Genomic DNA, 22,347 nt, shown 5'->3' on the forward strand with positions numbered 1-22,347 from the left:
CTCATCACAGACATCCCATATAATATGATAATAAACAAATGATTGAGATAAGGAGTAACAATTTAGGATTAAGACAATTTGTATCTACAGTGACATGATAGTCATGCAACAGTGCATTAGCTGGGGATCCAGTAACGTGGTGCGTAGGTCAGGCAAGTCCAGTGCATAGTAGGAGGGGATCAAGAGATCTGCAAGTGCAGTCTAAGCAGGGGGGTGTGTCTCCCAAGCACTGAAAATCATGTGCCACAATCTTCACCTCTGTACTGTGTACCGTTTTCTCAGCTAAGACACTGCATAGTGGCACAAGCACTGACTCTTAGTGATCAAAGCCATTTGAATTACAGGCAATGTATCTGTCAGTCTATCTGTTACCTGTTTAGTGAGAGGATTGAGAGGGGTGTGACTGAGCCTGCTGTCAGTGCCACCTTGCCCCTAGCTCTGGAGTTGAAACAGAGAAAGTTAACATTCAGGTCTTTCAGGATTACTTGCTATTAGTTCACCTGTATGGATTGTGCCTTAAGTTTCTACAGTAACAGCAGAGAAACACCCAGCATTGAAAACAAGACCCTGACACTCAGAAGCTGTGTGGGACTCACACCTTTTAAAAGGTAAGCAATGTTGTGTTTTATTAAGGAAATGGGTAGAAATGACCTTAAAGCTTTAGTGCTGATTGATTTGAAACCTGTTTCCTATACTGAGGAACAGGGCATATTGTGAAGCCAGAGCAGAAGCTAAGGCCCATTTTCAGGTTGGATTAAAATCACATGAACAGTATAAAACTAGCAGGAAACTAGAATATGCTGATTGTGTGAATAAAAACAAAGCACAGCACTATGAATGCGTAGGGTAAAGGCATCTCCTCCTGACTGATGTGTGAACATGAAGTGAAATGGAAGTGTGTAGAAATGAGTAGGAGCTGTAAAGTGGAAGCAGATCTGAAGTATGTATCTTTAAAGGATTCTGAGGTTCTGTATGATGGGATCATGAAGCAGATCTGAAGTATGTATCTTTAAAGGATTCTGAGGTTCTGTATGATGGGATCATGAAGCAGATCTGAAGTATGTATCGTTAAAGGATTCTGAGGTTCTGTATGGTGGGACGTTACACCAAATGTGTCTGAAAATGAATGATCATGTTGAAACCACAGAATCTAAACCCTGCATTGACAAAGGCTGCTGTGAATGGGCAGCATAGTGATGCAGTATTTAACGGCTGTACAAATACCAGGCAGAGGCAAAAGTAGGCAGTTTAACAATCTTATGCATATTTATTTACAGAAAACAAAATAAAAACTGTTTACAAAATAAATGGTAATGCGTCTTTAAACATGGCGAGACTATGTACTATTCCAAGGAGTCCTTGTTCTCAGGCACAGCTGTAGAGGCTGGACTGGCAAGTAATCTTCTCTGGGTCATCTGGAGGTAATCACCTCCTCTCAGTTTGGGAAATAAGGAGCATTGTAGGCCTTGGTTTGGCTGCTGTGCTCTGCTCTGCTCCTTGTCCAGGATTTGTTTCCCTGCAAGTGGAGAGACTGCTCCTTATTTACACTGTGGCTGGGCTTAATTGATTGTTAATTAATCAATTAAGTTCCAGCCACAGTCTGCATGTGTATTTGGCGGGCATAGTATTAACCCTATCCCTGCCAAACTGGAAGTACAAGAAATAATTAATTTTATACAGGGGCTTGCACCCTGTCACAGCTGCATTCTGTCATTTTAATGTTATTTTATGTTCCTGTAACATGACCTATAAGTTGGTTTCTGACACTTGTAGTGAGGAGCAGTCAGAAAACAGTGTTTGAGACGTGATGGTGATAATCCTAGAATACTGCTGTGTATCTAATGTGGCGACACTCTCTAACAGCAAGTGCTCTGTATCCAGTAGAAACCTCAACATGACAGGACCTCAATATGACAGCTGTTCTAATGTGGAGGCTCTCTCTAACAGCAAGTGCTCTGTATCCAGTAGAAACCTCAACATGACAGGACCTCAGTATGACAGCTGTTCTAATGTGGAGGCTCTCTCTAACAGCAAGTGCTCTGTATCCAGTAGAAACCTCAACATGATAGGACCTCAATATGACAGCGGTTCTAATGTGGAGGCTCTCTCTAACAGCAAGTGCTCTGTATCCAGTAGAAACCTCAACATGATAGGACCTCAGTATGACAGCTGTTCTAATGTGGAGGCTCTCTCTAACAGCAAGTGCTCTGTATCCAGTAGAAACCTCAACATGACAGGACCTCAATATGACAGCTGTTCTAATGTGGAGGCTCTCTCTAACAGCAAGTGCTCTGTATCCAGTAGAAACCTCAACATGATAGGACCTCAATATGACAGCGGTTCTAATGTGGAGGCTCTCTCTAACAGCAAGTGCTCTGTATCCAGTAGAAACCTCAACATGATAGGACCTCAGTATGACAGCTGTTCTAATGTGGAGGCTCTCTCTAACAGCAAGTGCTCTGTATCCAGTAGAAACCTCAACATGACAGGACCTCAATATGACAGCTGTTCTAATGTGGAGGCTCTCTCTAACAGCAAGTGCTCTGTATCCAGTAGAAACCTCAACATGATAGGACCTCAATATGACAGCTGTTCTAATGTGGAGGCTCTCTCTAACAGCAAGTGCTCTGTATCCAGTAGAAACCTCAACATGACAGGACCTCAATATGACAGCTGTTCTAATGTGGAGGCTCTCTCTAACAGCAAGTGCTCTGTATCCAGTAGAAACCTCAACATGACAGGACCTCAGTATGACAGCTGTTCTAATGTGGAGGCTCTCTCTAACAGCAAGTGCTCTGTATCCAGTAGAAACCTCAACATGACAGGACCTCAATATGACAGCTGTTCTAATGTGGAGGCTCTCTCTAACAGCAAGTGCTCTGTATCCAGTAGAAACCTCAACATGACAGGACCTCAGTATGACAGCTGTTCTAATGTGGAGGCTCTCTCTAACAGCAAGTGCTCTGTATCCAGTAGAAACCTCAACATGACAGGACCTCAATATGACAGCTGTTCTAATGTGGAGGCTCTCTCTAACAGCAAGTGCTCTGTATCCAGTAGAAACCTCAACATGACAGGACCTCAGTATGACAGCTGTTCTAATGTGGAGGCTCTCTCTAACAGCAAGTGCTCTGTATCCAGTAGAAACCTCAACATGACAGGACCTCAATATGACAGCTGTTCTAATGTGGAGGCTCTCTCTAACAGCAAGTGCTCTGTATCCAGTAGAAACATGACCTCAATATGACAGCAGGTCAGTGTCATGATCACCAACACATTTAGCATGCAGTGTCAGTCAAATGGGAACTCAGTGTTTCAAATGGTCTCCGAGTTCTGAGGGTTTCTGAGGACCACAAAGCACAGCTAACTCGGACTGCGCTAATGAAGTATCTCCACAAAACCACAATCGCATACAACAAGGGGGTTCGCTTTTGAATTGTGTGAATGTCCTGTACACAAGATGGCATCTGTATAAGGGATAGCCTGTCACAGGGATGTGTTGTACAAGGGATAGCCTGTCACAGGGATGTGTTGTACAAGGGATAGCCTGTCACAGGGATGTGTTGTACAAGGAATAGCCTGTCACAGGGATGTGTTGTATAAGGGATAGTCTGTCACAGGGATGTGTTGTATAAGGGATAGCCTGTCACAGGGATGTGTTGTACAAGGGATAGCCTGTCACAGTGATGTGTTGTACAAGGGATAGCCTGTAGCAGGGATTTATAATTTCTTGTGCGATACCAATGATTACAATTGAACTAGAGAAACATACAATACAGCTGTATACCAAGTATGTGTTATGCTTCTATCATCTTCTATCAGAAAGCTGCATTAAGTGACTGGTCAAAGTGAAGGGTATTGTTATATTTAATTACAAACAGCAATTTTACTCCTTAATTACTCTAAAATAAAATAAGACATCAAATACATTAAAACCATCAGAAATGGAATAGCAGGAGTTGTATATGGTTAACAATGATGATTGTGTAACTAATATTAACATCTGTCACTGATTTCCATTACACAAGAGTAGATGTTAAAACTTCATGCTGATTTGAACTCGGCTCTCGCCAAGATAAGCACCAACTAAGACGTAGCTTTACAGTAAACTAATGTGATCCATATGCGTCTCCATCCATTTACGTTTCCTTCCATATGATGATGTAGATATCCTTCTGTCTGGTGTTAATGGCTGAAGTGTAATGCTGGCTCCAGGGATCAGCTTATTTTGCCTCCCTGGCGCATCAGCACACACAACTGCTGCGATGCTGGCTCCGGGGATCAACCAAAGTGCGGCCTCCCCAGCGCATCAGCATGACAACCGTCTGGATTGAGCTAAGTAGGGTACATCTCTGGGGTTTTCAAGTGGGCACCTTCCATCCTCAGTGTTTCGTCGACTAGCCCACGACACCTCAAGAGGGCTCGACGGTGATTCTGGCGTCCCAGCATCACCCCCCTCCGTCCCCCACTCAACTCAGCCCAGCTTACTTACCTGTCCCCAGCCAGAATCTTTCCGTCTCAACCACAGCCAGTTGCTGCTCCTCTCTGCTGCTTCAGATAAGTTCTTCACTGTGCGACACAACTCTTGGCCACTGAATCCGACGTCTCTGAGAAACCGGGTTGTAGAGTGTGCCACAAATCCTCGACAACCCACCTCCACTGGGTAAACCCGAACTCTCCATCCTCGCTGTTCCGCTTCAGTGGCTAGTTGAGCATACCGCAGTTTCTTCCTCTCATACGCCTCATCTACAGCGTCCTCCCATGGCACTGTTAACTCTACCAGGTGAACAAGGCGTGCTGATCCAGACCACAAGACAATATCTGGTCGAAGGTTAGTGGTGGCAATCTCAGGTGGAAAAATAAGCCGTTGACCAACATCTGCCAGCATATTCCAGTCTCTAGCAGCTTCCAGTTGTCCTGGGCGAGGATTGGTTTTAACACCTTTTCTTGGTGGTTGCTCTCCTGGGCGGAGGAATGTTGTCTTTTGTGTGTAATGTTTTGATGGAACAGGTGGCAACTTATTGGTCATGTTACGCTCGTCTTCCAATGCTAAGGCCAAACAGCTGTCTCTCCAGGCTGTGACGAGGTCTTTCCCTTGTTGCCAGCTGCACTATTCACTGCAGTCACTGGACATATCCAGATCTTCATGATTTCCATTACACGAGAGTAGATGTTAAAACTTCATGCTGATTTGAATTCGGCTTTCGCCAAGATAAGCACCAACTAAGACGTAGCTTTACAGTAAACTAATGTGATCCATAGGTGTCTCCATCCATTTGCGCTTTCTTCCATATGATGATGTAGATATCCTTCTGTCAGGTGTTGATGGCTGAAGTGTAATGCTGGCTCCAGGGACCAGCTTATTTTGCCTCCCCAGCACACACAACGGCTGCGATGCTGGCTCCGGGGATCAACCACAGTGCGGTCTCCCCAGCGCATCAGCATGACAACCGTCTGGATTGAGCTAAGTAGGGTACATCTCTGGGGTCTTCAAGTGGGCACCTTCCATCCTCGGTGTTTCGTCGACTAGCCCACGACACCTCAAGAGGGCTCGACGGTGATTCTGGCATCCCAGAATCACCCCCCTCCGTCCCCCACTCAACTCAGCCCAGCTTACTTACCTGTACATCAACGTTTCTTTCTTTCTATTGTGCTTGAGATCCCCATCCAGAATCTTTCCGTCTCAACCACAGCCAGTTGCAGCTCCTCTCTGCTGCTTCAGATAAGTTCTTCACTGTGCGACGCAACTCTTGGCCACTGAATCCGACGTCTTTGTGAAACCGGGTTGTAGAGTGTGCCACAAATCCTCGACAACCCACCTCCACTGGGTTAACATGGACTCTCCATCCTCGCTGTTCTGCTTCAGTGGCTAGTTGAGCATACCGCAGTTTCTTCCTCTCATACACCTCATCTACAGCATCCTCCCATGGCACTGTTAACTCTACCAGGTGAACAAGGCGTGCTGATCCAGACCACAAGACAATATCTGGTCGAAGGTTAGTGGTGGCAATCTCAGGTGGAAAAATAAGCCGTTGACCAACATCTGCCAGCATTTTCCAGTCTCTAGCAGCTCCTAGTTGTCCTGGGTGAGGATTGGTTTTAACACCTTTTCTTGGTGGTTGCTCTCCTGGACGGAGGAATGTTGTCTTTTGTGTGTAATGTTTTGATGGAACAGGTGGCAACTTATTGGTCATGTTACACTTGTCTTCCAATGCTAAGGCCAAACATCGCAACACCTGGTCATGGCGCCAAGTAAACCGTCCTTGGCTAAGAGCCACCTTACATCCTGTCAAAATGTGCCTTAATGTTGCAGGTGATGAACACAAAGGACATGAGGGATCCTCTCCTACCCAGAGGTTTAGGTTCTGTGGTGATGGGAGAACATCATATGTTGACCTGATGAGGAAACTGATCCTGCTCTGTTCCATTGACCATAGGTCTTGCCAGCCAATCTTGCGTTGTTCCACACTCTCCCATCTCATCCATTCTCCCTGTTTGGCCTGGGAAATGGCCTTTATACACCTCATCCTCTCCTCCTGCTTTTGCACCTCGTTGACTACCAGCTTCCTTCTTTGAGCTGGGGCCGCCTTGTGCCATGTAGGAGGAGCTGAACTGAAACCAAGACCCCCTCTTCCATGCTGAACTTGCCCCATGATATCACCAATTCGAAGGGCAGCCTTTGCATCTTCCACAGCTTTCTTTGCCGCCCACTTTCTTCCAGTTTTCAACACAGGTGCTGCCTCCCTTACGCATTTATCGCGTGACTCTACTAATGTCATTTCCAGTCTGACCTTGGCGCACTTAAACTCCTCGGTTAGAGCAGAGACTGGTAGCTGCAGTATTCCTTTACCATAAAGTCCCACTCTGCTGAGGCAGCGTGGAACTCCCAACCATTTCCTGATGTATGAACTGATTAAAGCTTCCAGCTTCTCTACTGTTGTCAAAGAAACCTCGTACAGAGTCAGTGGCCACAGCAACCTCGGCAGTAGACCAAACTGAAAGCACCAGAGTTTTAGTTTACCTGGTAGAGCGCAGCTGTCTATGCTCTTCAACCCTTCCACTGCTTGTTGTCTAACTTCTCCCACACGAACTGTGTCCTTTAGATCCCCGTCGTACCATCTCCCAAGACTCTTCACTGGCTTCTCAGACACTGTTGGTATTGCCTCACCATTAATGAAGAATGTTTTATCTACTACTTTGCCTTTAATTATAGAGATGCTCCTTGATTTAGTGGGCTTGAATTGCATTCGTGCCCATTCAATGTTATTGGTTAATTTGCTCAATAATCGATTAGTGCAGGCTACTGTTGTAGTCATGGTTGTCATGTCATCCATGTATGCTCGAATTGGTGGTAGTCGCATTCCAGAAGCCAAGCGCTCTCCTCCTACTACCCATTTTGATGCCCTAATGATTACTTCCATTGCCATGGTAAAAGCCAGTGGAGAAATGGTGCATCCTGCCATTATTCCAACCTCTAGGCATTGCCATGTAGTGCTGAATTCTGAAGTTGAAAAACTGAATTGCAAATCTCCAAAATAGGCTTTCACTAAATTTGTTATTGTCATCGGTACACTGAAAAAATCAAATGCTGCCCAAAGTAGTTCATGTGGCACTGAACCATATGCATTAGCCAAATCCAGGAATGTCACATGGAGCTCCTTCCTCTCCTTTTTAGCTGATTGAATTTGTTGCCAGATCACATTGATGTGTTCTAAGCAACCTGGGAAACCTGGAATGCCCGCTTTTTGTATTGACGTGTCAATGAAGCAGTTCTTTAATAGGTAAGCTGACAATCTCTGAGCAATAATGCTGAAGAAAATCTTGCCTTCTACGTTTAATAGGGAAATGGGACGAAACTGACTGATGCTTGTAGAATCTTTTTCTTTAGGTATAAAGACTCCACCTGCTCGGCGCCATGCTCTTGGTACAACCTGTTTTTCCCATGCCACTTTCATCAATTTCCACAGAATTCGTAGAACTCCTGAAGCACTCTTGTACACTCTGTACGGAACTCCATTAGGCCCTGGAGATGATGAAGCCCTTGCTTTTTTCACAGCTTGCTCTATTTCTTTCCACTTAGGTGCACAGTCCTCCATTTGGTATTCTGGTGGATTGATAGGTGGGATGTCTGACGGAATTGACATAGGCTCCTGCCTTTTTGAATCTGTATGTGTTTCCTCCAAATATCTCTCCAGCTCAACCTTAGATGCTTTTAGTGTGCCATTCTTCTCACTGGTGAATAACTTCTTTACAAATTTGAATGGGTCTTTATAAAAGTTCGCTCTCGCACGCTCCTTCTTTTTGTAGCGTTTCCGTAGGCGCTCAGCTCTGCGCAATGTTGCTTTCTCTAACTAAGCGTTCAATCTCCTGCTGCCGTCTAGACTTTCCAGGAATAGTTTGTACTTTTTCCTTCCTTTTTCAACTCCAAACCTCTCACTTCCATATGCGTAGATGATGTCCCCAAATTTATCCAGCTTCTTTTCAACTGTTCCACTTAATCTTTCCAATGCAACGCAGAGATCTGTGTTTACTGTGTCCCATGCAGTTTTCTCACAAGCTCTTGGCCATTTAACTCCAGGCTTGTGCCCGTTGAGGTTCTTTTCTCTCTTATGCTGGTTTGTCTGACCGGGTTCACAAGGATCATTAGGTTCATCACTAACTGTGTCCATGCAAGTCCTCCTCACATCTATGACAGGGGTGCTGATATCCTGCGAACTGTGGTTTGCTTCCTGTCGCTGGATTTCATTCGACTGACTTGACTGACTTCGTAAGAAGTACTGATCAATGCGAGGCCCTTGTCCCTTCTCCCTCAAGCATTTCATTCTCCCTTGATGAATCTTCAAACCCCTGACCGTTGTCGCCTTGCTCCAGCCGCAGACACAAACCTGGAGTTCCATGTCTTTGTTAACTGCAGATCTTGAACTAGTCTTTTGTGAAGTACTCTCCATACTCATATCCGTTTCCGTTCCTAAGTCGTTAACCGTGTTGTCCAACGTTGAGTCATCTTCCGCCCCCGCTCTCGCAGACTCTAGGGGTATTTTTCTCTTTAATTTCTTAGAAGCCTTGGGCGGGTGTCTCCAGCATCCTGTAAACCAGCCCCAATGGGGTCTCTTTCCTCCTGTCAGCTGTCTCTCCAGGCTGTCACAAGGTCTTTCCCTTGTTGCCAGCTGCACTATTCACAGCAGTCATACATGGAATACATGTAAATTGTAGCCGCTACCCCACTCCCCAATATTAATAGGGAGAAAAGAAAAATCTTAATTAAGGTTCTTTTCTATTGGGCAAGGACTTAGCTTAATAGCAGCATCACTTCCCAAACACAGAACCCAGAAGCCAAGTAAATGTATACAAAGTTTATTAACAAAGGCAATTCCACTTAAAAACAATTTAAAATGTAGCAGCAATTGTCTAGAGCTAGCAGCAATAAATGCAATGTAGAATATTTATTTATTTTTATTTGTTTATTTAGCAGACCTCTTTATCCAAGGTGACTTACAGAGACTCGGGTGTGTGAACTATGCATCAGCTGCAGAGTCACTTACAATTACGTCTCACCCGAAAGACGGAGCACAAGGAGGTTAAGTGACTTGCTCAGGATCACACAATGAGTCAGTGGCTGAGGTGGGGTTTGAACCGGGGACCTACTGGACCACAGAGCCTTCTATATGGTTTTAATATAGCAGCAATGATATTAATGTATAAAAATGGTTTCAAATAGCAGTAATCACCATGTCACAGCAATAGCTACATATAGCAACAATAGTCAAATTACAATTAAAAGGCCCAGCCCTTAGTAACAGTGTTATAACACGGCAAAACAAAAATCAATATCAAAAGAGGTGCTGAACACAATCCAAACATTCAAGTGAAAATAAAAGAAAGAAAGAACAAAACGAATCTCAAATACAACCTGTCCCAACAGGGAAAGAACACAAAGCAAAATACATCAAGTGCACTTCTAGTAAAGTAATTAACTGCTATCAAGCTCTGGTACTTTAAACTATAGACTATCACGACTGCCTGTGGTCTGTTAATCAAATACACAATCAAACAACAATCACCTTCAGATTACTAGTTTAAAACACACACGTCATTGTGGTTGCAACAACCATAACAATAGTGAAAAGATAAACAAAAAGCACAAACACACAATACACCTTCCCTAATACAGAGCGTGGAGGCTAGAGTTGTTAGTAATAATTTGAATTTGGTGCTTATCTCTACAGAATACTTCAGCTGTAGGTCTCGAGGTCACCAATAACACAACCGGCAAAAACAGAGAGAACGTCTCAATGCAATCACACAGAAGCGAGTTGGTTGATTTGGTTTAAATATGTTTGGTACAAAGGGGAGACAATTAACACTTAACAAGCTGCCGGTATGTTCTCAATTGGCACTTGTGTTCTTATACGGTGCATTTATATTAAATAGGTTCTACAATTGCATTTCATTATTTTACTGTGACCCCTTGTAACGGAGTGAAATCCCTCCCTTACTAAATTAGAGCAAAGGACTTTTAATGTGCTGATCGTTTGTATATAGCGAATGTGAATCTGCAATGTACATAAGCATAATATTGAAACATAATACAAAATGCTTACCAGGGCGTTGGTTGTGGTCCGAGGTCTGTGTGATGTGAGAGATGGGTACCTAGTAGAACAAAAGAGAAAACAAAGAATGAATAATGTGATGCAAGTATTGTTCCCAGTTAATGTGGAGGGGGACGGATTTGTCGAGTGAGTGCACACACTTACTAAATGCGTAGATTCTCTGGTTAAAAAAACAGTAAATATTTTTTTGTTAAACGGATATAGACAAATAGTATTTGTTTAGCATTTGGTTTTAAAAAGTATTAGGTTTAGAAAGCATGTCAAGTAGACAAAAAAGTTGGCTATTAAAGTTCACAATGCTTACCGAATTGTAGCCTGGGTTCCATGAGCTGCTTCAGGTGCGCGCTTCATGCATGTTTATTCAGGGACTTGGGGGCGCTAATGTTGTTCTATGTAAGAGGGGAAGTACAAGTGGTAATATGTTAATGTTAATGCCACAATAATAGGTTGTTTTAATGATGTTAACTTATTGTTGTAATCTCTTCTAGGAATTGATAAGTAATGGTATATTCCGGGGGAAGGGCCAGGAGGAGTGTGTGTGTATATATATATACACATGGTACTAGACCTCACTTGAGAGAAAGAGAGGGGGAAGGAAGGCGTAAGTTGGTGCTAAGCAGGGTGTCACTAAGCAGTGTGGGATAATTAGGGTTAATTATAGCATGTGCCAGCTTGTGGACATTTCTATTCTATTTTACAAGTGTTTGTTAATAGAGGGGTTTTGATTTATTTTTGTTCATTTTGTTATTGTTTTGGAACCAAGCTTACTGGAAATAGTTCAGTTTCATAACTTACCTGTTCTTTAAGTTCCGGATGAATAAAAACTATTGCCAACTTGGCAGAAAAGCAATTCCTGGCTCTGTGCTTCCTCTTGCACGGCAACATCCTGTGCACCAGTCACTAACACCCCTGATTTTACCATTTGATCTGTGGCAGAATCTGGTTCCACTGGTTGGTTTAATTTCAGTGCCCAAAACCACATGTGTTAGAAACAAGCAGTTTGATTTAGAGAGGGACTTGATAGTTTATTAAAATGAACAAGTAGAAACTCACCTGGTCCCTCAGAAGAGCTTCTCTCTGGTTCAGCTGATATTATACACTCCCCTGGTCCCTCAGAAGGGCTTCTCTCTGGTTCAGCTGATATTATACACTCCCCTGGTCCCTCAGAAGGGCTTCTCTCTGGTTCAGCTGATATTATACACTTCCCTGGATCCTCAGAAGGGCTTCTCTCTGGTTCAGCTGATATTATACACTTCCCTGGATCCTCAGAAGGGCTTCTCTCTGGTTCAGCTGATATTATACACTCCCCTGGATCCTCAGAAGGGCTTCTCTCTGGTTCAGCTGATGTTATACACTTCCCTGGTCCCTCAGAAGGGCTTCTCTCTGGTTCAGCTGATATTATACACTTCCCTGGATCCTCAGAAGGGCTTCTCTCTGGTTCAGCTGATATTATACACTTCCCTGGTCCCTCAGAAGGGCTTCTCTCTGGTTCATCTGATATTATACACTTCCCTGGATCCTCAGAAGGGCTTCTCTCTGGTTCAGCTGATATTATACACTCCCCTGGATCCTCAGAAGGGCTTCTCTCTGGTTCAGCTGATATTATACACTTCCCTGGTCCCTCAGAAGGGCTTCTCTCTGGTTCAGCTTATATTATACACTTCCCTGGATCCTCAGAAGGGCTTCTCTCTGGTTCAGCTGATATTATACACTCCCCTGGATCCTCAGAAGGGCTTCTCTCTGGTTCAGCTGATATTATACACTTCCCTGGATCCTCAGAAGGGCTTCTCTCTGGTTCAGCTGATATTATACACTTCCCTGGATCCTCAGAAGGGCTTCTCTCTGGTTCAGCTGATGTTATACACTTCCCTGGATCCTCAGAAGGGCTTCTCTCTGGTTCAGCTGATATTATACACTTCCCTGGATCCTCAGAAGGGCTTCTCTCTGGTTCAGCTTATATTATACACTTCCCTGGTCCCTCAGAAGGGCTTCTCTCTGGTTCAGCTGATATTATACACTTCCCTGGATCCTCAGAAGGGCTTCTCTCTGGTTCAGCTGATGTTATACACTTCCCTGGATCCTCAGAAGGCTTCTCTCTGGTTCAGCTGATATTATACACTTCCCTGGATCCTCAGAAGGGCTTCTCTCTGGTTCAGCTGATGTTATACACTTCCCTGGTCCCTCAGAAGGGCTTCTCTCTGGTTCAGCTGATATTATACACTTCCCTGGATCCTCAGAAGGGCTTCTCTCTGGTTCAGCTGATATTATACACTTCCCTGGATCCTCAGAAGGGCTTCTCTCTGGTTCATCTGATACCCCAGATTAGAATCATTAATCTGTAACTCTGCACAGGGAGATGGAAGAAACACAAGATTTGTTCTGTCTGGTATTTCTTACTGATGGATTAGGGACGAGGGAACTTACCTGAGGATGTTCTCAAAATGAGCGCTCACTTGAAACAGCAATCCCTTTGTTTTACTGGTCTATAATCTTGTTTTATATACAAGCAGTGTCTGGAAAGCAGCACAGACTCCATGTATAGCATTACAATGCAATGACACTGCAGTGTCTGGAAAGCAGCACAGACTCCATGTATAGCATTACAGTGCAATGACACTGCAGTGACTGGACAGCAGCACAGACTCCATGTATAGCATTACAGTGCAATGCCGCTGTAGTTAATTGGCTTTTAATACAGATATTGAGAAAATAATTGGAGCCAAGAAACAGAATCTCCTGCACAAGAGGAAACCAGTATTAGTTCTGTGTCTCTGTGACAGAAATACAAGCAGTGAGAACAGAGTTCCCTGGATGGGTTGGCCTGACAGTTCTTTCCAGGGTTCAAGGGAAGTCGGCCAGCTATAAAGGGGGAGGGACTCCATCGCATTAACACATTGACACGGAAGGGAAACGACGTGGCAGCCACAGATTGGAGAGGCGGTTGCACTCGTTTACCAAGGGGTCATGTGTGATGGCATAAAAGGGGACAGAGAAACGCAATCTGTCCCTTCACTTTGGTTTGTGTTTTGAACCTGGAAGGACTGTGAGAGACCCTGTGAGAAATAACAGTATCATGAGTGTTTTATTTGTTTGTCTGTGTGTAATTTGTCTTGTTTGTAAATTACTAGACGGCTAGCACGATTCCGGAACTGTCGCCAAGGGCCAGCACTAAGCCGGAACAGCACTGTATGATTGTCACTAATAAACTGTATCACCCACCACGATCACTGCTGCACGCACCCAGGACTGGTGACCGTGTGTTTATAATTGTGGGACGGATTTTTGCTGTTTATTGTTTGGGACTCCAACCCATTGTTATTTACTCCATGCTATACACATTGTTGTGTATTGTCGGGGTCCTATTATTTGGTCACCAAACCTGGATATAATAAAATCTCTTTTCCAACTAGATTATAACTCTCTTGTCTGTTTAATCAAACAATGCACTTGTAACCACTTTGCCACAGTCTCACTTGTATTACAAAGAGTTCTCTATTGGTAATGATTCAGTGAACTTTTCAAATATGTCAACATATAAGATTGATTCAGACACCGGAAGTAAAGAAGAGTTTGGTGTGTGATTTAATAGTATTGTAGTGATCTGTGCTAATTGTGTGTGTGCACTGTCCTATCTTTCCCATCATTTGTGTGTCACCCTGCATGAGTCTGAGTGAAGAGTGTTTTGTGTCTATGCAGTACTTGCACCTTGCCTGGGGTGTCACGTGATTCGTGTTCGGTTCCGCCGGTCAGTTGCTTGCACGGGACCGAGGGTCTGAGCGATCAGTCAGTTGGTATGTAAATGTGCCCTTGTGTGTGTGAGCCAATAGGGCTCGGGGGGGATCACTATATAGGAGCTGCCTGCGAGCAGCTCGGGGCTGTGCTGTGCTGACCCGTGCTGACCTGACCCCTTGATGAATAAAATCTGTGAATGAGATCTTGCTGCGGTCATCTGGCTTCCTTTTCTTCCTATGGATGTTACATTGGTGATCAGAAGTGGGATGGAACAAAAGCGTTGGGTACGAACAGTGGGAGCCAGGGGGAGCAGTGGCCTCCGGGCAGGTGCTGAAAAGTGTCCGGGGGTCTGGAGTTGTGAGCAGAGAGAGCAGTGGATTCCAGTGGATTCAAGCGCGAGACGACAGCAGATGTACCGCACCTCTCACCTTGACAGACGGTCACAGCATGGAGGACACAACAGCACAGCCGGTGCGGCAGGGTCCAAAACCCCCTAGAAACCCACAACTTGGCGGTCGCATCCCAGGAGAGCCTGTCAGCACAGCCGGGGGGTGGGACCCAAGCCCCTCCTGAAGTAGCAGACTGCGCACGCAAGTTCCAGGGACCAGCTACAGACTGCCAGCATCTGGTCCAGGAGTTCACCTTTGCCAACCTTGCGGCGAGCACCAGATCACTTCGGGACTGTAGCATTGTCTCTTCGGGGACGAAGAGAACTGAGGGTGGAGCTATGTAGCGATCTGTGCTAAGTGTGTGTGTGCTGTCCTGTCTTTCCCGCTGTTTGTGTGTCACCGTGCATGAGTCTGTGAGTGCAGCGAGTTCCCTTTCCCTTTCAACATTATGTATAGGATATGCCTTCAAATTATTAGTAAATTGTAACATCATACATGCCACTGACTCGCTAGGTCAATGTACAGACTAGTTTAAGTATAATGTTACGTTACTTACCGTAACCCTGGCTCCCTGAAAGAGAAGATGATCACCAACGACATTACGTATGGGATATGCCTGCCCATTGGGTAAGTATCGCTGAGCTCTCTATACCAGAGCTGCCGATAGGCCCCTTCCTGGGATGACGCACTCAGTCCCGCCCACCGAGTGATTAAAACCGTCATCCTGAGAAAGCTATTTCTCTTTTTCCTTCTCAAGATGGTATGATAAAACCTTTATGTCTAGCTAAGCGTGTTAATAGAAAAGAGCTTTGAGTCATGTTGTATTTCCCTTGCATTCGTGCTTGCCTCTTTCCTAGAATCACTGACTCTCTATTTTGAGTCTCTTCTTTCAGCAGCCTCCTCACTTGCGTTGTAGGCTGTTCTGCTTTTTACTGTCTGTCGTGTGTGAGCGACTGCCTGTGCAGTTACCCCATAATTGAGTGTCTTGTCAGACCGCACGGCCCTGTTCAGGGTCTTGCTCTGGATAGCTGCAGAGCAGTTGTTACTCCAGCCGTGTATTCCTCCACCAGGCTCTGTTGCTTCATCCCGCTGTAGAGTAGACCTCGCTGGCTGTGTAGGCCACCCACCTCGGTGAGTCCAGCCTTGTAAACAAACAACAGAGTGTTCTCCCCTTTCTGTTCTATCGTGTTTTTGCTGTCTGCCTTCAACTCGCCCACCATGGCTTTGGCCCTTGTGTCTCCGTGATGCATGCTACGCGCTGACCAGGTGTGTGACCACGCAGTTAGGGTAGGCACCGTTGCATAGCTTCCCCCTGGTACTTCAGTACCTCAGTGCACGCATAGCCCTTGGTACTTCGGTATCTCGGTGCACACGGTGCTCATTGCACACAGCACACGGTGCCCAGTGCTACAGCATCAGTGCATGGACACAGCTCTGCACGGTACACGGTGAGCACGGTGCTCTGTACGCACGGTGCCTAGTACCTCGGTGTGCATAGTGCCCTGGGGTGCTCGGTGCATGAGGTGCCTCGTTGCCCTCTGTCTGTAGACTGTGCTCAACTCCGCTGTAGGCTACGCGCTGCCCCGGTCATGTGACTGCACGTAGTCCAGGCTAGACACCGCTGTCCAGTTGCTCTGATCGAGACTGTGTGAAATAGCTCTCTCTCTCGAGTTTTCTGGAGTTCCCCTGCAATTTCAATGCTGAAAGCCGGCTTGCCACTTCCCTGGAATCAGAAACCCTGCTTCTGTGAATTCAGCTATAAATGCTGCACAACTGCACTGTGTTTACTCTTTTTCAGTCTTCTTTTCTAACCTTACAGCGCTCGCTGTTTTGTGTTTTCCTCTGCTATTGCAGTTAAAAATAAAAAAAAAGAAAGAGACGTGTGATCCTCCACTGGTCCCCAACTCTGCCGCGCCCCGCTGTGGAGCTGACTCCGCCTGCCCGGGCTGCCCTCTCGGTGCGCTTAAAGATTTCTGTTCACCCGCGTTGCCGTGGTGTCTGTTGTATTTACCCTCACAGATTTGCTGTTGTGTGCATGTGTGGTTTTATTTCACTGCCTTGCAAAAAAAAAAAAATAATTCAAGCGATTCCTCCACCGGGATCCAGCTCTGCTGCGTCCCGCTGTTGAGTTGCATACGCTGGCTTGTTACAGCCCGCCTACTCAGCACGCGTTGCCATGGTGACTGCTATTTTACTATGGCAAGCTAAATGATCATTTATAGATACAGTGCAGTCCGTTTATAAGAATCACTGATATAAGAATCAAACGAATATAGTGATCAAAACCACTGGGACCAAATCATTCTTATACCAACCAATGTAAAATACTCCGCTTGTAAGAATCAAGCAATCTGCTTATAGGAATCATTTTGGGGCAAACTGACTGCATGTAATACGGTACTTGTTCAAGTGCAATGGCGTGTGCAAACAATAAAAGCTGTTTTTGAATTTGAATTTGATCACATCTCTCGTGATTAGGCACGTACGCAGCATGGATCGTGCAATGATGCAGGAAACACTGCATTGTTTGTAATCAAACATGACTGCGCCACTGCATTGTTCAGGTATGTTTTTTTAGTTCTCTTTTAGTGAAAATGTGTTTCAATAAAGTGAATACACATTCATTGAATACATACTGAGTACAGCAGTGTTACTGTGTGATATGCATGTAGAGGGAGTGGGATTGTGATGCGGTACGGTGCGGAGGAGGGGGAATTGCAGAGCTTTGCATCTCTGCTTAATGAAAAACTGTGAGAGTTGCACCGCAACAGAAAATAAGTAAGCCATAGATGTTTAAATGCAGTGGTAGACCTGACAGTAAAATACTGTACTGTAATGTCATTTTAATTCAAAGGCCATTACACGTAACACAGCAGGGCAGTTAAACTAGGCACCCTCACGAGACGATCACTTCTCAAGTATACTGTAGTAAAATAGGATTCTGCAGCCTTGAGTAAACATAAGTCATAACTGTGATTGTCTAACAAGCTGCTTACCCACGAGGACTTGTTTTGATGTATTGTCCTCAGTGATTGAGCACCATTGACATCTGTAAACTGTATTTAAACTGCTGATGGCACGTTTTTGCTAATTGTAATGCGACAGAGTGGCTGAGGACAGTGTAAATTATCAGACAAGAATTCTGCATCATACTGACCAACTCTTTGTCTGTTATGGTATAAGAACCATAGGACAGCCCCTCTAAAAGCAGTGTCTGTCACATTGGATATGTGGTGGTGCTGGCTGGCCCCCACATGGGAGGGTAGCCGCACACTCCACTCTTGGGCCGTCTTCAGAGGGGCCTCGATGTTTGATATTTGTACTGCGGCTAGCTGGGCTACGCCGCATACTTTCTCCAGGTTCTACTGCCTTAATGTGGTAGACCCTGCCCTGTCTTCATTAGGCACAAGGGTCCTGGATTAGACAGTGCTTGTGCGTCCCTCATATGCTGCCGTTCCTACTCCCTCGTGACGGCTCTGGTATACATTCTCACAGGTAATGTCTTTGGTGGTCGTCTTCGACTTGAAAGGGAACATTTGGTTACTTACCGTAACCCTGGTTCCCTGAAAGAGAAGGCGACCACCAACCGCGAGGTCGCAACGGTCACCCTCACGGGTTCCAAGCAAAAAGAGAAGTGGCTGCCTCAGGATGATGGTTTTAATCCCTCGGTGGGCGGGACTGACTGCGTCATCCCAGGAATGGGATAGAGAGCTCAGCTATACCTACCCAATTGGCAGCTATATCCCATACGTAATGTCGTTGCTGATCGTCTTCTCTTTCAGGGAGCCAGGGTTACGGTAAGTAACGTAACGTTATACTTAAACTAGTCTGTACATTGACCTAGCGAGTCAGTGGCATGTATGATGTTACAACTTACTAATAATTTGAAGGTATATGTGGTTTTAAAACTTCATAAGTATTTCTACGTAGTATCAGAGATGTAAAGAAAACTAAACAAACTTGGGTTTTGTCATTTAAGATTTGCCGTTAAATGTTTCTCCCGTGTATTTATTGATTTAAAGGCAGCAAAATATGGAAATTCCTTTTCAATAGTGTGTCAACATCATTTTAAAAGGGTTACAACACTTGAAAATGTCGCTGAATTTGTCACTCAAGGTTGTTTTAAAAAATCTATATTTGTCTGCTTGTTACGTTTCTTGCAGCCAACACATTTACAGAAAATGGATACATTTTTAAAGATTGTTTTAATAGGGACTCAAGTTTGAATGCCGTTTGACCTTTGACGTAGCGCAGATACTTCCAAGGTTAGCTCAAAGATATTCTATTTAATAGAATAGAAATGAATAGAATATCTTTGGTTAGCTGTACCTGAGAATGCAGTGAAAACGAGCAGCAGTATTTAGCTGGAAACGAGGTATTCTCAGCACAGTAATAAGCTTTTAGTTTTGGATTAAAGGCAGCAGGAGCTTAGCCTGTTTTTTCTTTTTTTCCTATGTATTTGCTTGGACTGATGCCCTTATGCACGACGCCTTACAGAGGTAACACGTTATTACAATAAGCTAAGAAACAAGCAGTACAGCTTTTTTTCTGTTTGCACTTTTTTGTAAAAATGAAACGGTTTTTGCAATTATTGTGCACAGTGTGTTTGTATATGCATATTTGCTTTGTATTTGTAGTGTACACCTGCAACTACTTTTAAAATATAAACTGCTAAAAATGTTCGCCTTGCTTTACTCGGCACCATACATTTTCAGTCTTGGCTACTTTGCTGTGCTCCACCCCTGTGAAGAAATGTCAGACGATATAAGATTGCAGCTCACTGAACGGCTTGGTAAAAATTGCATGTTCACTATTCAAACTGATGAAAGCGGAGACATCACCGAATGTGCACAGCTCATGGTTTGGGTACGTTCCGTGTGGCATCATGAGTTTATTGAAGTTTTTTTTTTATTAAATGCATGCTAGTATAAAAGCCTCAGAAACAAAAACATGGTCATAATGATTATACGTCTCCGTTTTTTTTTTTAATTATTAGCCTATTTGAATTCTTTTCTTTTTTTTTTTTTACTAAATATTTCAAGTTATTTAAAAAACGAACTAGCTACACATGCCTTTTACATTGTATTAAACTAAGTGAAATTCTATCAGAAGTGCAATTGTCTGGGTTGTATTTCTATCGGTTATCTTCAGTAATAAAATACAAGGTTGTGCCTGCAGCAAAAGCCGGGCAGCAGAGTGGAGGTAGTATGCAGACCAAGTGCGTTTTGTGCTGGTAGCTTTTCTGTTTTACTTGATAAAATACAGCACGATACTACAGTTACTATTATAATAATTATTTTCTATCTATCATTTTGTGTAAATCGGTGATTTTTAAACCTTTATTCTTATTTTGTATTGCTGCTCTTTCTTGGTTGGTACTGTATGTATATGCTTTTTCACACTATCTCACTGGGCATGGGTCCCAGGTAATGATCCGGCTACTCAGCTGGGTCGAGAGTTGGGAAACTTTGGGAACCCCTGGTCTACAGTATCAAAGGCAGCACTTAGATCTGAAGAATTAAAACGGATGGAAAGCCCAAGTTAGAGCTTATCAGCACATCATTCACAACTCTGACAAGGGCTGTCTCGGTGCTATGTGCAGCACGAAAACCAGACTGAAACTTTTCGAACATACCATTAAGAGTTAGACATTTTTGTAATTGAATTGCAACAACTCTGTCTATAACCTTACATAAGAATGGTAGGTTGGATATTGGCCTAAAGTTATTGAGGACTTTAGGGTCCAGATTGTGTTTCTTAAGCATAGGCTTTACCACAGCTACCTTAAGTGCTGAGGGAACTATACCAGAGGAAAGTGAACCATTTATAATTTTTAAAATATGGGTATTAATAACACTAAGAACATCTTTTAATAGTTTTGTAGGAGTAGGATCAAGAGAGCATGTAGTAGCTCGCCTATGTTGAACTAGCGCTGTCATTTCCTGTAAGGCAGTGGTTCCCAACCTGTGATCCGTGGACCCCTAGGAGTCCACGAAGCCATTGGAGGGGGTCCAAGGGAAAACAAAATAAAAATAGCCTCCTTGCAACCGGCAAGTCCCCAATTTCACAACACAAATCATCTTCAGCAGAATGTAGCACCTGCCGCTGTATTACACTTCACACACATTGTATAAAGCCTGGGGACTAAATCCCATCACACGCCGCATGTTAGAAGCAATCCCACGTGGTTTGCCCCGTTAGTGAGAGGGGTATCTCTGCAGCCTGGATCCTCTCCTCGTGCAGCTCCAGCCCTGCAGTCATGCGTGCGCAGGTTGTAATAGATCCTGTTAGTGAGAGGGGTATCTCTGCAGCCTGGATCCTCTCCTCGTGCAGCTCCAGCCCTGCAGTCATGCGTGCGCAGGTTGTAATAGATCCTGTTAGTGAGAGGGGTATCTCTGCAGCCTGGATCCTCTCCTCGTGCAGCTCCAGCCCTGCAGTCATGCGTGCGCAGGTTGTAATAGATCCTGTTAGTGAGAGGGGTATCTCTGCAGCCTGGATCCTCTCCTCGTGCAGCTCCAGCCCTGCAGTCATGCGTGCGCAGGTTGTAATAGATCCTGTTAGTGAGAGGGGTATCTCTGCAGCCTGGATCCTCTCCTCGTGCAGCTCCAGTCGTGCAGTCATGCGTGCGCAGGTTGTAATAGATCCTGTTAGTGAGAGGGGTATCTCTGCAGCCTGGATCCTCTCCTCGTGCAGCTCCAGCCCTGCAGTCATGCGTGCGCAGGTTGTAATAGATCCTGTTAGTGAGAGGGGTATCTCTGCAGCCTGGATCCTCTCCTCGTGCAGCTCCAGCCCTGCAGTCATGCGTGCGCAGGTTGTAATAGATCCTGTTAGTGAGAGGGGTATCTCTGCAGCCTGGATCCTCTCCTCGTGCAGCTCCAGCCCTGCAGTCATGCGTGCGCAGGTTACAATAGATCCCGTTAGTGAGAGGGGTATCTCTGCAGCCTGGATCCTCTCCTCGTGCAGCTCCAGCCCTGCAGTCATGCGTGCGCAGGTTGTAATAGATGTCATTATTCATCTGCTAAATGTCTGTAATAATAATGTTTTTAAATTATCTATTAAATAATGATGGTTCAATCAAATCAAGTCATAATAGTGTTTTTTTTTTAAATAAATGCATTTCAAGATCTGCTCCTGGGGAGCACCTACATTGATTGACATGTCAAACACTGTGATGTGGATAACTATAATAATATGTAATAATGCACACAGTGATATGCATATTATCATATAATGTGACATTCCCATTGCAATCATGTACTACAGTATTTAAATAATAAACTTCATCAATACTGTATCAAAATGTCCCTTGTATGAACAAGACAGGGTCTCCCCTAATAATGAATAAATCAATGAAAGATAAAAAATAAAATATATATTCATGCCGTCAGTGACACATGTCATGCATGCACAGGTATTTCACGTCAAAGACTGTAAAGTCTTTGGAAAATAAAGGACATTATTTAAAATGATAGTGCTGTGATTTAAACTAAATTGCAACTAAATATTTTTCAAAGAGTGTGTTGGTATCAGGGAATTTTTTTTTCATTTTTCTTTTCTGTTTGAATTTATAATACAAAATTACATATGTTTTGTAAAACTGATGTTTTCGCTTTGTT

The 22,347-nt window shown here is 44.3% G+C and overlaps 1 protein-coding gene and 1 long non-coding RNA gene across 3 annotated transcripts in view; one reads left to right on the forward strand and one right to left on the reverse strand.

Annotated features, from left to right (window-relative positions):
* Nucleotides 1-353: 353 nt before the first annotated feature.
* LOC117404952 (butyrophilin subfamily 3 member A1-like) overlaps nt 354-22,347 on the forward strand; it is a 68,412-nt gene continuing 46,418 nt past the window's right edge. The window contains exons 1-2 of one of the 2 annotated variants that reach the window (XM_059011568.1): nt 530-608; nt 9,470-9,621. In XM_059011568.1, the coding sequence (XP_058867551.1) occupies nt 9,605-9,621 (17 nt within the window). In that variant the 5' untranslated portion in view covers nt 530-608; nt 9,470-9,604. Of the gene's footprint in view, nt 609-9,469; nt 9,622-22,347 lie in introns of both variants that reach the window. The other variant, XM_059011567.1, reaches the window with a different exon arrangement.
* Nucleotides 1,249-10,983, reverse strand: LOC131709254 (uncharacterized). Its single transcript, XR_009311434.1, has 3 exons — nt 10,915-10,983; nt 10,602-10,650; nt 1,249-1,516 (listed from the first exon to the last, which is right to left on the reverse strand). It is a non-coding gene; the product is annotated as an uncharacterized LOC131709254 (long non-coding RNA).

This window comes from Acipenser ruthenus, chromosome 42 (assembly GCF_902713425.1).
Source record: "Acipenser ruthenus chromosome 42, fAciRut3.2 maternal haplotype, whole genome shotgun sequence".
Lineage (NCBI taxonomy): Eukaryota > Metazoa > Chordata > Actinopteri > Acipenseriformes > Acipenseridae > Acipenser > Acipenser ruthenus.